The 14,788-nt window shown below is 25.4% G+C and overlaps 3 protein-coding genes across 6 annotated transcripts in view; 2 read left to right on the top strand and 1 right to left on the bottom strand.

Moving 5' to 3' along the window:
* Positions 1–409: 409 nt before the first annotated feature.
* Positions 410–7,267, bottom strand: LOC122499942 (potential E3 ubiquitin-protein ligase ariadne-2). Its single transcript, XM_043608547.1, has 7 exons — positions 7,133–7,267; positions 4,101–4,623; positions 3,641–3,872; positions 1,911–2,028; positions 1,578–1,802; positions 1,093–1,305; positions 410–1,016 (listed from the first exon to the last, which is right to left on the bottom strand). Exons 2-7 carry the CDS (start codon positions 4,621–4,623, stop codon positions 861–863), a joined length of 1,467 nt encoding a protein of 488 aa, XP_043464482.1. The 5' UTR covers positions 7,133–7,267; the 3' UTR covers positions 410–860.
* A 553-nt stretch (positions 7,268–7,820) lies between these two features.
* On the top strand, positions 7,821–11,733 carry LOC122499941 (rac GTPase-activating protein 1-like). Its single transcript, XM_043608546.1, has 10 exons — positions 7,821–8,086; positions 8,518–8,720; positions 8,812–8,963; positions 9,083–9,485; positions 9,547–9,704; positions 9,783–9,909; positions 10,008–10,240; positions 10,539–10,836; positions 10,927–11,102; positions 11,372–11,733. The coding sequence occupies exons 1-10, from the start codon at positions 8,005–8,007 to the stop codon at positions 11,433–11,435; spliced, it is 1,896 nt and encodes a 631-aa protein (XP_043464481.1). The 5' UTR covers positions 7,821–8,004; the 3' UTR covers positions 11,436–11,733.
* A 297-nt stretch (positions 11,734–12,030) lies between these two features.
* The window catches only part of LOC122499935 (protein farnesyltransferase/geranylgeranyltransferase type-1 subunit alpha), a 76,561-nt gene continuing 73,803 nt past the window's right edge, over positions 12,031–14,788 (top strand). For all 4 annotated transcript variants that reach the window (XM_043608535.1, XM_043608536.1, XM_043608539.1 and 1 more), the window contains exons 1-2: positions 12,031–12,290; positions 12,737–13,091. In XM_043608535.1, coding sequence (XP_043464470.1) covers positions 12,134–12,290; positions 12,737–13,091 — 512 coding nt within the window. In that variant the 5' untranslated portion in view covers positions 12,031–12,133. The remainder of the gene's footprint in view (positions 12,291–12,736; positions 13,092–14,788) is intronic.

Raw genomic sequence — 14,788 nt, 5'->3', positions numbered from 1 at the left:
ATTAACAATACTTAGAAGCAAGTAATGACAAACTTGCAATTACAAATTACAATAGAGATTACAACAGATAAAATTTGATCCCTCATCTAAAGATTTTAGGTTTGTTGATACATAATTAGATAATTACATACAATTGAATTATATGATTTAAAGAATTAGATTCTTAGAATTTTGTCGCGCAATTCCAGAATTTATAAATTAAAATAGAAATTTGTTTACTAAAAAAAAGTATTCGGCATTTTTTTTATACATTATCAAGTAAACAAATTATTCACAAAAAAAGAAAATTCATATTTTCTGATTCCCTTTTCTAAATATTCAAATCTCTTTTTGCAACAAAAAAAAGAGATTTCTAAACATTAAAAATGTTTTATTAAAAATTCGCACCTTTCTGCGAATTTTTGAATAAAATAAAAAAATTATAACTAAAAATAAACGGTACAAAAGTACAATTCAAAAAAAAAATTGCTAAGGAAAAATAAAACTTGAATAATTTTCAAGTATTATTTGAGTATGAATTTGCACGAATTCCTTATAACAAGAAAATTTCAGTCTAGCGCATTTATCTAAGTCAAAGAACTTTACAAGAATAGCTAAATATCGTATGAATATAGCAGTAAAATGGATTTCTCACATAATTAATAAATAATCGTTACTTTTTCAAATTTTCATTGCAATTCTTTTGCTTCCTTTGACACTGAATTAATTGTTTAACTATTTACAATACTCAGTAAACTTCACTGAATTTGTCGAGTTTTCTCTTTTCGTGTTCTCTTAAAGAGAATCTAGAATCCTTCTTTTCCCTAATTCATTATTCGACTCATATATTAATTGAAAAGAAAACCATAATTTAAGTTCTTTTAGACATCGAGAAAATCTTTTAATAACGTGACACGACGTTTTTCTGCAATATCCATCTGATTCTCCAAATCTCCACGATCAGTTGTCTCAGCTCTTTCAATTTTCCACGAGAGATTCTCTATTTCGGCCTCCAATTGAGCTTGTTGATATTCAAACTAAATTTTTGAAAATAAAAATTATTTTTTGTTCTTTTGAGAGTTTTGGAAATTTTGAATTTTTTTTTGTTCATACCAATTCTTTTCGTGGCCCTGCCTCCATATAGTAAGCATAAGGATATGTGTATTGTAAAGTGTAACGACAGCGAGCCAATAAAGAGGCAGCTTCGTACAAATGTTGCCAATCGATCCAAGTTCCACTTGCATTCATTACTTTCTTATTAATCCTCATTTTTATGACCTCCAAGGTCTGTTGTTCTAACTTTAAAGATTTACTGTGATTCTCCCACTGGAAAATTGTCAATATTTGTCAATATTTTAATAAAAATAAAAAACATTCAAATTGAGAACGGAATTGAAATTTATAACTGGTTTAGTCTTAAAAAATATTTAATATCTAATATTATCTTGAAATTAAAATATTGAAATACGAAATTGAAATTGTAATTGTAATTGAAATTGAAATTAAAGTATTAAAATATTGAAGAACTTGAAAATATTTTAAGGTCATTGTTTTGATTTAAAAATAAAATTGAAATTTCTGTGTGAAAATTTAGTTACCCTTTCGTAATAATGAAGATACTTTTTAAGAGCTTCTCTAGCTTGAGCGTGAACGCTTTCATGAGCAATATTTGGATTTTCCTTGTAACGTGAACATTCATAATATTCACTTCCGTGTGCTTTCCAGTCACCAAGGCACATCCAACAAAATTCGTGTTTACAAGTGTAACACTGCATGTGATTACAACCTCCGTTTTTCTCTATACAAATATGACATTTTGGACACTGAAACAGAATTAAGACGCAAAGATAAAAAACAAAACTTAAAGAAATCTATTCTATTGCGCATAATTAATATAAAGAAAAGTTTTCTTCTGTTTAGTTTGAACTTACGTCTTTGGTATGGGCACTGATATAATTTGCAGTTTCTGAATCGTCTGCACATTTTGTCAACCATTTTTTAATGGTATTACAATCAGTCGGCGCATGATAGTCCATACCACATCGAAAACTAAAAAATTAGTTAATTTTAAAAAACAATTTTATCAACAGGGTTGAAACAAACATTAAATTTTGTTTTTCCCGGAATTTTCCTTGATTTCAAAAGACAAAATTCTGACTTTTCCCCTGACCCTAAAGAATATTCTGATTCACTCTAAAAATTATTACCTACTCAAAAAAATGTTCTATATGACATTTATTTACGAATTTCTTTAATTGCTTAAAATTCAATTTTACGAAATTTCGTTTATTCGTAAATTCTTCAATTAAATATATTTTAGAAAATAAAAACTTCAAATCATTTTAAAAAAATTAAAATAAACTTCTTCAAAAAATTTAATTCTAAAGAATTGTTAGTTAAAAGTATAAAAAAATTCAAATTTTCCAAGATTTTAATTTCAAACGTTTTTCTACGAGAATTCAATTATTAAAATACAAAAATTAAATTTTATTAACATTTTTTTAACTAATTGAATTCTTTTAAAAAATAATATTAAAATAATAGATATTGACAATCATTGAATTGAGGACAATTTTTAAAAACAATTGAATTTTAGAGCATTTTATTATTTTTAAAAATAATTGAAATGTTGTAGAGAATTTTTGAAAGTTTTTGAACTTTGAATTTCTGAGAAAAATTTAATTACTTTTGAAAAAATAATTTAAATTTTGCAAAGGATTTTATTAAAATTTTTGAAAATAATTAAATTTCTGCAATCATTTGCAGCTTTTTCAAAATTCAATTATTTCTAAAAATTCGTGGATTTAATATTCAATTATTATCTAAAATTTTAACTAAAATTCATTTTTGAATCAATTTTTATTTGAAAATTCTACAAGAATTAAATTATTTAAATACTAAATTAAATAATTTACTGAATAATTAAATGTTTTTTAAAATTGAATTATCATAAAGAAATTTATCAACAAATTTTTAAATAATTAAATTTTTTCGATGAATTTTAATATAATTTTTAAGAATAATATAACATTTTTCTAGGAATTTGATTAAAATTGTATTAAAAATAATTGAAATTATGCGATGAGTTTTATTATTTATGAAAATAATTTAATTATTGCGAAGTTTGTCAAAAATTTGAAAATGATAGAATTCTCGTGAAATTTTTATTATTTATCAAAATGATTAAATGTTTGAGTAGAATTTTATTAAAAATTTTTTTAAATAATTGAATTCTTTTAAAAAATGTTTTTAAAAATCATTGAATTGAGAAAAATTGTTGAAAATAATTAAATCTCGAAGAATAATTTTATTATTTATAAAGATAATTAAAATTTTTACGAGAATTTAAAAAAAAATTTGAACATAATTGAATTTTTGAGAAAAATTGTATTACTTTTAAGTAAAATTATTTCTTAAATAATTAAGTTATTTAAAAAGAAATTATTGTCAGAAATATAAAAAATTGAAGGTTTTGTATAAGAATTCGTGGTAATTTCATGAGGCAAACAAAAAAGAATTTTCTTATGAATTATAAAAATTTAACTTTTTCCTGTACTTTAAAAAAAATCCCTGAATAATTCTACTTTTCCTGACTTCCCTGATTTGTAGCAAGTCTAATCATGAATGCAAATATTGACAACAAAAAATGACAAAAACTTACCAAAATATACTTTTGCATGACGAGCACTTGACTCGTTTAGCTCGATGTTCCTTGGATCGCATGACAATTTGACAATTAGGACCCGGACAAAATCTCAATTGCGGATGTGATTTAACATAATCTCGAAAAGCAAATTGCTGATATCTTTCTCGCATACTCGGTTTTGTCAAAAGCGTGAGCACAAAATCTTCTGGTACCAAAACGTCGCACTCTTGCGCCATACAACTGATTCCTACGAATCGATTAGGAAATGAGAAATAAAGAACAAAACCACATGTAAATAAATAAAAATAATACAAATAAAAAACAAAATCTCATGTGAATAAATATTCAAAAAATACAAATAATATAAATAAAAATAATAAATTAGAATTAAATATACTTTAACGTCCGAGATCGTTTTCGTTTAATTTGCCTTGATTTAAAAATAATAAATTCGTACGAATAAAAAATTATTTACCAGTTGAGATGCCTTGAGTGATTTGAACTTCAAAATGCATGCACCAGCATTCTTTACAGAAAGAATGTCCACACGTGAGAAGAGCGAATCTTTCCGGTGGACAAATAGTAACGCAGACTGTGCAAAATCCACCTCTTTGAATTTTAAGAGCACACGACGGATCTGGCGGATGTAGGGGTTTCACTTTCGAAGTGACGAGAAAATTTGAAGAATTTGTGCGATACTTGGCGAGAACATCTTGCAAAGCCCAATCGTGTGTATGAAGCAGGACTTTGGCTAAGGACGGTGTAATGTGAAGATTATTACTTAAAACCTCAACATTTTCGTTTAATAACCTCTCGACTTCTTCAACTCGAAGACAATCGTGAATTGCGTATTCGGGATCCTTTCGTCCTTGATCCGGATCAACGTCATTGTCAGCTTCGCCTCCCCAAGGTTGAACATTGTAATAGTCCTCATAACCCGTATCTCCACAGTCCGAATCCGAACAATCCATTTCACTATCGTACTCTTCACCCGACATCTAAAAAAAATTTTTTATTTAACAAAATATAAATCACTAGCAAATGATACGCGGTATTCGGTTTCTTAAATTATTTTGAAAATTAAAAAACTTTATATTTTCAAGAATAAACATTAATTTTTGAATGATTATAGATTCAAAATTCATATTATTCAAAAATGTTAATAACATTATTTGCAAGAAATTCATTATTCTCAAAATAATAATAATAATAATAATTAATTAGAGCAATTCAATTATTTTCAAGAATTTTAATATAAATTAAATTATTTTCGACAATTTTGATGAAATTCATTTCAAAACATCATTATTTTCAAAAGTTTTAATAAAATTCCTTCAAAAAGTTCAATTATTTTCAAAAATTCAGATAAAATTCTTCAAAGGAATTGAATTATTTTTATAAATTGTAAAATTCTCGTCAAGAATTCAATTATTATTGTAATATTATTTAAATTCAATTATTTTTAAGAGTTTGATTCAAAATTCATATTATCAAAAAATTTTAATAACGTTTTTTGCAAGAAATTCATTATTCTCATAAATAATAATATTTATTAGAGCAATTAAATTATTTTCAAGAATTTTAGTAAAAATTCAATTATTTTCGACAATTTTGCTGAAATTCTTTTAAAAAAATTATTATTTTCAAAATTTTTAATAAAATTCCTTCAAAAAGTTCAATTATTTTCAAAAATTCAGATAAAATTCTTCAAACCAATTGAATTATTTTTTTGAATTGTAAAATTCTTGTCAAGAATTCAATTATTTTTGTAAATAATAAAATTCTACTGAGAAATTGAATTATTTTCAATACAATTATAATAAAATTTCTCGAAATAATACAATTATTTCTAAAAATATTATTTCAATTCAATTATTTTTAAGAATTTTAATAAGAATTCAATTATTCTCAACAATTTTGATAAAATTCTTCGAAACAATTCAATTATTCCACGTTCAAATTAAATTTTTATTGTAATAAATTTCCGCTTAACTATAAAAAAATTAATTCTCAAGTTTCTAAATGTAAAATTGGTTTTTAATTTTCATTGCAATCAGTAATTTCTGGAAATATTTTTTATAAAAAATATTTTGTTCATTTGAACGTTCAAAACTTGTGATTCATAAATTTTTAATAAAATTCCTTCAAAAAGTTCAATTATTTTCAAAAATTGAGATAAAATTCTTCGAAGCAATTGAATTATTTTTATAAATTGTAAAATTCTCGTCAAGAATTCAATTATTATTGTAATATTATTTAAATTCAATTATTTTCAAGAGTTTTAATAAAAATTCAATTATTTTCCACAATTCTGATAAAATTCTTCGAAACAATTCAATTATTTTTATATAAATTGTAAAATTCTTGTCAAGAATTCAATTATTTTTGTAAATAATAATATTCTACTGAGAAATTCAATTATTTTCAATACAATTATAATAAAATTTCTCGAATGAATATAATTATTTTTAAAAATATTATTTAAATTCAATTATTTTCAAAATTTTCAATTAAAATTATTTTAAAAAACTTCATTATTTTCAAGAAAATTGAAATAAATTCTTCAAAAGAATTAAATTATTTTTAATACAATTTTTATTACATTTTCTCGAAAGAATTCAATTATTGAAAAAATTGTTGATAAAATTCTTGAAATTACTTCAATTATTTTCAAATTTTTTAATAAATAATACTTTGCAAGAATGCAATGATTTTCAGTACATTATTTAAAAGTTGAAAACATTTAAAAATAAAAATTATAATAATTATAATTTTAGATATTCAGTTTTCTCCTTCTATAAAAATTCCACGATTTTTACTGTTCTACAATAACCTCAAATATGAATTGAAATTTTAGTATATCAAATTATTAAAATTCTCTTAATTTTAACGATTGTAACAATCAGAATTTTGTTGAAACAATTCGTAAAATTATTTTCAAATAAATCAAAAACAGAAAAATTTAAATAAAAATTAGATAATACTGTGTATATATAATTAGGTATATAACGTGCACTATCAGTAATTGTCATTCTCTTCCGGTTTGAAATTACTGCAAAATAATTCTTCAAAGATTTTTCAAGTTGCTTTCTTTTATTTTATCAAAATTTCCATCACTCTTTGAATATAAAAGAACTCCATTACAAGTACCCATACAGGCAGGAGAGAATTTCTTTTCACAAATTTACGCTTGGGAGAAAGGGAATCATGATTTATTTTTATTATCGAAATTTTTTCAGGAGTTTTATAGAAAACTAGAGAGAGAGAAATGATTTTCTGAGTTTAATAAAACTTTAGAATTATAATGAATATCATAGAAGTTGGTTTTTTGGTAATTTCAGAAAAGAAAGGGGTATAAAAACCTGAAAATAGTGAATTTTAAGAAAAATTTGTTTCCACTGCGCCACTCTTTTATAATACTTGGTGAAATGAAAGCACATAAACAAAATTTCACAAAATCTTTCTATTATTGTATATCTTTAACGCTGGATTGTAATTTAAACTCACATTTATTGTTTTAATTTGCAATATGTATCAAGAGAAATTCATGGATGATTAAATATTATGAGCAAAACAAATCTGAAAGTAAGAACACTCAACACACAACCTCGTGCAAGTGAACGGCGTGCACACAACTAAATATTTTGGCTTTGTGCATATATTCGTGTGCATTTGTATGTGTGTTGCACTACAGGGGCGTACCTATATTTAAACGTTTTAGAAAAATTGAAAATTTTTAAATTTTTAATTATTCTCTTTGTTGTTCTCTATTTAATACAATTTTTTCACAAGTTTAGTAAATTTTCCTTTCTTTCTAAATATAACAATATATCGTCGAGTTCAAAATAAAATTTTCTTATAATTGTTTTCCACTTTCTCCAAAACCAATTTGACTATATCCGCTACTGGCTATCTGACAATACAAAAGTCATTATCTTTTTGCTATTGTAATAAAATGATGTGTAGATAATTCATCTTTAATATTCTCCTGCTCTATTGATGATAATTATTGAATATTAACTTTTTCCCAATTTTTTGAAACGGAAATTATAGACCGAAAATTCTGTTACTAAACATAGTGGTTCTTATGAGAATAATACAGTGGAGTTTTTATTTTAAAAATTTCTAGATAATAGATAAATCAAAATGGAAGAGATACTTACAGCTTGATGTGCATTGGTGGATACATGTAAATTGCGGAAGAAATTGCTTCCAATAACTTTTCAGTATTTCACAGTCTTTATGGAAATGTTCCTGTTTGAACCATAAGATCGTTATGAATGTAAACGAAGAGTGCGTTATTTGACATAAAATTATTTGTTTTAAAATAATTTTCTAAATTGAAGCTTAAGTAAAATAAGCTTTAATTAGAAGTCACAATGTCCACATTGTCAGTATTAGCCAGTTATGATGAATTGGTTCGATGTACAAATACTCTGGTCAACGGATCATGTGAAGGAGGTTAGTTTTCACCGGCGGTTATTTTCTTATTTTTAATCTTTTTAATCATTTTTAGCATTATTTTATAAACTGCTCGTATAAATTTTTAGTATTTTAATTAACTCACGTATTCAGATTCGTACTGTGAGTATGGTAATAATCAAAATGAAATTTTAGAATTGAAAAATTGCTGAAATTGTTTGAAATTGCTTCTTTTTATTTGTTGTATATTTTTGTATATTTGTATAAATAGCAGACAAGAAATAAGAAATTAGTAATTTAAAATTTATCCACTATGCTATAATTTAGCTTTTTTTATTAGTTTTACATGTAAAGATTGTTAATTTACGATTTTATTCGATTTGTGACTATTTTGAGGTTAGGTACAGTTGAATTTTAATCATATTGTAATTAATTTCTATTGCATTTTTCATTATTTTTTTGTTTCACAGAATTTCTTCAGTTTGCAATAAATCAGGAGGAAATGCGTCAAAAATGGTTGACGTCTGTACAGGAATGTCAACGATTACACGCAGCTTTGGAAAAATCACATCAGGAAGCATCAATTCTTGATAAAATGTTGAGCCACGCAAGAAGATTATTAGACGAAGAGAAAATGAAACGTAGACACGCCGAAGATGAAAGAAATTCTCTTGTAAGTGAATTAAGTGAATTTCCTACGGAAATTTATTTTCAAATTTACTTTTGTTTATTAAGAAGTTTTTAGAATTGTTTTTCTTTTACAGGAAAGACAAATAAAATTAGCAAGAGATCTCTTGTTCAATGATGGCGGAAGAAATATAAATGATGAAACTAGAGAAAAACTACAATTTTTAAATAATGCGTCAATGAATGGATTTCATGGGAACGCGTACGGAAAGGATTATTATACTGATAGGTAATAAAATTTTATTTATTGTTCAATTTATTTATTTATTTTTTATTTACTAATAATTTACTTTTTTAATTACTTAATTTACTTTTTTTTTACTAATGATTTAATGATTTTATTTTCAGATTAAACCCGATAGCGGAGCTGGACTCCACTGCGTCAATTTTAAGTGATTTGAGTTGTTATTCTAAGTCGGAGGACGATTTAGACACGAGTTTTATTCTTCAGCAGAGAAATAAACGCGAATGGAAAGAGCACAGACCTAGTGGGGACTACGGTTTAAAAAAGAGACGAAGTTCTTTGCAGAAAATAGCAGATCGCAATATTTCTGATCGATTGATTGCCAAAACAATTGTTTCGGTGAATAGAGATGGACCGATAACAGCAACTTCTGTTATTGAAACTATTCCCGGCAATGAAAATAAGGATCCTCAAACTCCTTTACATAATTTACGCGGTAGACAGAAAAGTAATGAAAACAAAACGAAAAATTCACCGAGTAAAAAGGATAATAGGAATCCTCTTAAGGTATTTTATTGTTGAGAATATTGTAAAAAGAAACATGTTCTTAATTTGTTGTTTTTTTTAGTCTTCTGGAGAAAATTCATCGGAGTCTGATTCTGAAAATGTCTTTAAACCAAGTCCCAATATCGGTGGCTATACTCTTAGTCCGAAAATTACGAGGGGACACAATTTTAATGTTAAAACTGTCATTAAGCCAGAAATTTGTTCACATTGTGGCAAAAGGTAATTGTGAATTCTTTCTTTCTTGTATAGAGAATTTTATTTTAGACAAATTAATTTACTCTGGAATTTTTCTCATAGAATTCGTTTTGGAAAAGTAGCATTAAAATGTAAAGACTGTCGTGCTAATACTCACGTGGAATGTAAAGAATTTGTTCCACTTCCTTGTATTCCAGCGGGAAATACGCCCACAATGAGAGGCGTTTCGGTAAGAATTATTTAAAATTAAAGATTTTAAATTACAATTTTGAGATTCAATATTTATTCATTATTCGATGTAAATTCGTTATTTATTGTCTATTTTAGGGCACAATCGCGGACTATACACCGATGGTTCCTCCAATGGTACCTTCATTAGTGGTACATTGCATAAACGAAGTAGAACTTCGAGGAATGAGCGAGCAAGGATTGTACAGAGTTAGTGGCGGTTCCGCGGAAGTAAAATTATTAAAAGAAAGATTTCTCAAAGGCAAAGGTGCGCCGAATCTATCGAAAGTTGACATTGCGACAATTTGCTCAACACTCAAGGACTTTCTCCGGTAAATTCTTTTCTAATAAATAATTATTTTCTTTATAATAAACTATAAATAATTACAGACACTTTGAATTTATTTTAGTGAATAAATTAATAATTTTCAAGAAAAATCATTAATAGAACAACAAAATATCTAAAGAAAATATTTAGAAGAAGAATAAGTATTTGTAAAATAAATATTTGTAAAGTATCAAAAAGAAGTAAAAAAACTAAAAGCTAAAAAAAGCCGAAAAGGAAGAAAAAAATAAAAAGACCAAAAAGAAATATTATTTATAAAATAACGTTTTTTATTTTATTTTCAGATCTTTAAAAGAACCTATAATTACCGTTGGATTATGGGCAGATTTCGTACGCGCTGTCGCTTTATCAGATAAACAGGATTCGGACGCTGCGCTGTATCAAGCGATTTCGGAACTTCCACAACCGAATCGTGACACTCTTGCTTTTCTAATTTTACATTTACAACGTGTATCGAGCAGTCCTGAGTGTAAAATGCCAATTAGTAATCTTGCCAAAGTTTTTGGTCCAACTTTAGTTGGTTACAGTTGTCAGGAACCGTCCGTCATGTCGATGCTCAGCGAAACAAAAAATCAAGCTGCTGTAAATAAGTTTTCTTTTCTAATTCGAAAATCAATAGTTGATAATTTCAAATTATAATTTTATAATTAATTTAATTTTCTTTTTTTATAGATCGTCGAAAGTTTGTTAAGAATTCCTTCTGATTATTGGGCTAATTTTGTGAATTCGGATAGTACTCATGAAACTGGAACACCACAAACTGGAGAATTGAGACACACGCCTTCAACTGAATCACTATTTAAACATTCAACGTCTAGGGGATTCTTTCATACTCCATTAAATTCAAGGTTTGCATTTTTATACTGTCGAAATTTATATTTATTTATTTTTTTATATTATTAAAATTTATATTTATTTATTTTTTTTTACCATAAAAATTTATATTTATTTATTTTTTTCTACCATTAAAATTTATATTCATTTATTTTTTATATCATCAAAATTTACATGGATTTATTTTCTATATCATCAAAATTTATATTTATTTATTAATTTTTTTTAATATGAATAAAACATGAAAATAAAATAATAATGGTTAATAATGTTTTGGTTTTAGTCGCTCGTTCCTGAGGAAGAATAAAAAATACTTCGTCACTCCAACATCGAAGGAAATCTTGTAAGAGACTGATTATTTAGCTGAATAATATATTTGGATGAATACAGTATTTATTTTTATATTGCAAATTAAGTGCCTTGCACAATTGACAATAATAGTTTTAATTTCTTTTTTTTTACAATCGTGCGAGTTGCTTAAAGAAAAAAAAATGTAAGACGTGTAAAAACTGTTGAGTGATACAAAAATTTTGTAAGCAGTCATTTTGAAAGATTTCAGTTAGATTTTTTTATTCTAAGAGCAATTATAATCTTGAAATAAATTTTGCGGAGAAATAAAATTAATTTAATAATGTTAAAAAATAATTCATTTGGTTTATTTATTTATAATCGTTGGGTATATTTTATTTATAATCGATGGGTTTATTTATTTATAATTAATAATTAATGGGTATCTTTATTTACAATAAAGAAATTATAATAAAGAATATTATTAGAAATATAATAATTTATTATTAATTTATAACTTACATTATAAATTATTTAAATTATTTTGTTGGAAAGAAACGGCAAAGGAGTCAAATTTCGCGCGCTTTTTTCATAAATAAAAAGTGTGGATAAACCCTTAAAATGTCATTCCAACGTGTGTGCAGAACTTTATGAGTATAGAGAGGTTAGTTTTTAACTTGAAACTTTTTAGATAAGCCGATTGATATTGTTTTGAAAATATATTTTTTTTATTATATAATTAATATTAAAAGAAAATATGTCAGATAGTTCAGATGATGAATCAATATTCGATGAAGCGTTTAAACGGTCCAAAAGGATATTTTATAGAGACAGAAACGAATGGCGAGATGTTGTTCCCGTACCTCAGGATGATGGTCCGGAACCTATTGTTTCTATCCCCTATTCGGAAAAATGTAAGGTTTTCTTTTTGATTATAATATTGAAAATCTTGATTTGTTACTCTTTGCTAAACGTTCAGTAATTTATACGAATTTCTTTGGTTCATTCAGAAAAAAGAGCGGCACTAAGATACATAACCTTTCTTTTGTGTTTTTCTTTATTTTTCTGTTTTTTCTGACTTATTTTCTTGTATTTATTGCATTTATTTACTTTTAAATTTTCCAAATGAGTCAACTTTTAAATATTTTGAAAATTTTCTGTAAAATTGCTAAAAATTAACAAGTTTTTTAACATTGTTATATTGTTGTTATTACGAATAGAGTATTGTTATCTTTTTTTGTTATAATAATAAATGTAATAAATCGTAATAAGCTTGATTATTAATCTTTAATTATTAATATTAATATTAATATAAATATTAATTTTGCTCTATTTTCAATTCGGTTTTTTTCATTTACAGTCAAGGATGCTTTCGACTATTTTAGAGCAGTTTTAAAATCAGGAGAAAAATCACAAAGAGCATTGGAATTAACTTTAGACTGTGCTAATTTAAATCCAGCAAATTACACTGTTTGGACGTACAGGAGAGAGATTCTTAAATCATTAGGCAGTGATCTCGAGAAGGAATTGAAATGTATAAATTTTTTGATGAAGAAGAATTCGAAAAACTATCAACTTTGGCATCACAGGCAGGTCATTGTGGAATTGCTGAAGGATCCCAGTTATGAATTAGAATTCACTGCAATGATATTAAAATTGGACGCTAAAAATTATCACGCCTGGCAGCATCGTCAATGGGTTATTAGAACATTTAAGTAAGTTATTTTATTAATTTCAATGATTATCATCAAACAATAACTGAAGTTACCAAAGTTTCTGTCGACGAAGAACAAGATTGACACAGGTCAGGGAAATCAGGGGAAAGTCGGGGATTTTTATTAAAAGTACAGGATGAAATTAAATTTTTCGAATTCATAAGAAAATTCTGAATTTTTGTGTCTTTTTTGTTTGCCTCATAAATTATTTATTGAATTTTAAAAGAGTTACATTTACAATTTTCATAAATAAATGAATAATATATAATAAACTAGCCAAACTATCCGCGCGCAAGCGCGCGGGAATGTTGTATGGGGCTGCTTATTTTAAACAATTTAAAAAATTTTAAAGAAATAATTATTATAACCTAAAAAAGAGATTTAACTAACTAAAATTTAAATAATTTCACTCAATGGTCTCAATTTAAATAGAATTTACATTACTAGACTTAAACTATGGCTAGAACAATTACAATTAGTATCTGGGTCATCTTTTGCATTGCTTATTTTATAAAGCCATTTTAAATTAAATACTTTTCAAAGAAATAATAATTATTACACAATGAAAAAAGTTTTACTTGAAATAGCGATAAGTTTCTCTAGAATAACGAAAGTATTAATTGAAGCACTGAAAAATTTCGCTACTAAAGTGAAATCTGTAGTTCATCCAGCTAAATATTTTTTGCCGTGCATAACGAAAAAAGAATTAAATTAACATCAGATTTTCTACATTAAAAAAAAAACGAATTCAAATAGAAATTAATCATTTTACAACTTAACCAAATTCACCACAGAAATCACTGAATTCGATAATTTAGAAGAAAGTCAGACAAAAGCAGGGTTCCTACAGAATCTGGAAAATCATGAAAATGGTATGGAATTTTTAAAAGGCTTCTGGAAATCAGGAAAATCATGAAAAAGGCCTGGAATTTTTAAAAGTTTCTAAATTTTTTCAGTTTTCCATTTTTTCTCTTGAATAAAAATTCAAATAATAATAAAGCTAAATGGTATAAAAGACAAAAAAAAATGTTGAATTTTAAGCAATTCAATTTTTCGGATTTTTGATAATTTTTAATAATTTTTGATTTTTTACCAAAGAGTCGAGACAATTTAATAGGTAAAGTATTTTCCAAAAGCACAAAAATAATGAAGCTAAATCGCATAAAAGAGAGGAAAAAATGTTGAATTTTAAGAAAAACGGATTTTTGAATTTTTTCGAATTTTCGATAATTTTAGATTTTTTACCAAAGAGTCGAGACAATTTAATAAGTAAAGTATTTTCCAAAAGCACAAAAATAATGAAGCTAAATCCCGTAAAAGAGAAGAAAAAATGTTGAATTTTAAGGAATTTGGATTTTTGAATTTTTTCGAATTTTTGATAATTTTAGATTTTTTACCAAAGAGTCGAGACTATTGAATAAGTAAAGTATTTTCCAAAAGCACAAAAATAATGAAGCTAAATCCCATAAAAGAGAGGAAAAAATGTTGAATTTTAAGAAAAACGGATTTTTGAATTTTTTCGAATTTTTGATAATTTTAGATTTTTTACCAATGATTCGAGACAATTTAATAAGTAAAGTATTTTCCAAAAGCACAAAAATAATGAAGCTAAATCCCATAAAAGAGAAGAAAAAATGTTGAATTTTAAGAAATTTGGATTTTTGAATTTTTTCGAATTTTTGATAATTTTAGATTTT

This window comes from Leptopilina heterotoma, unplaced genomic scaffold (assembly GCF_015476425.1).
Source record: "Leptopilina heterotoma isolate Lh14 unplaced genomic scaffold, ASM1547642v1 Lhet_18, whole genome shotgun sequence".
Classification (NCBI taxonomy): Eukaryota; Metazoa; Arthropoda; class Insecta; order Hymenoptera; family Figitidae; genus Leptopilina; species Leptopilina heterotoma.
Note: the sequence above shows the minus strand (reverse complement) of the source record. Positions and strands in the feature narration are given on the sequence as shown.

Coding starts and splice junctions, on each gene's coding strand:
- LOC122499942 (XM_043608547.1), bottom strand. CDS start 4,623: ATGTCGGGTGAAGAGTACGATAGTGAAATGGATTGTTCGGATTCGGAC. Junction 3,873..4,100: donor CACTCAAGGCATCTCAACTG/GTAAATAATTTT, acceptor ATCGATTCGTAG/GAATCAGTTGTATGGCGCAA. Junction 1,017..1,092: donor CAGGGCCACGAAAAGAATTG/GTATGAACAAAA, acceptor TCAAAAATTTAG/TTTGAATATCAACAAGCTCA.
- LOC122499941 (XM_043608546.1), top strand. CDS start 8,005: ATGTCCACATTGTCAGTATTAGCCAGTTATGATGAATTGGTTCGATGT. Junction 9,705..9,782: donor TGTTCACATTGTGGCAAAAG/GTAATTGTGAAT, acceptor TTTTTCTCATAG/AATTCGTTTTGGAAAAGTAG. Junction 10,837..10,926: donor AAACAAAAAATCAAGCTGCT/GTAAATAAGTTT, acceptor CTTTTTTTATAG/ATCGTCGAAAGTTTGTTAAG.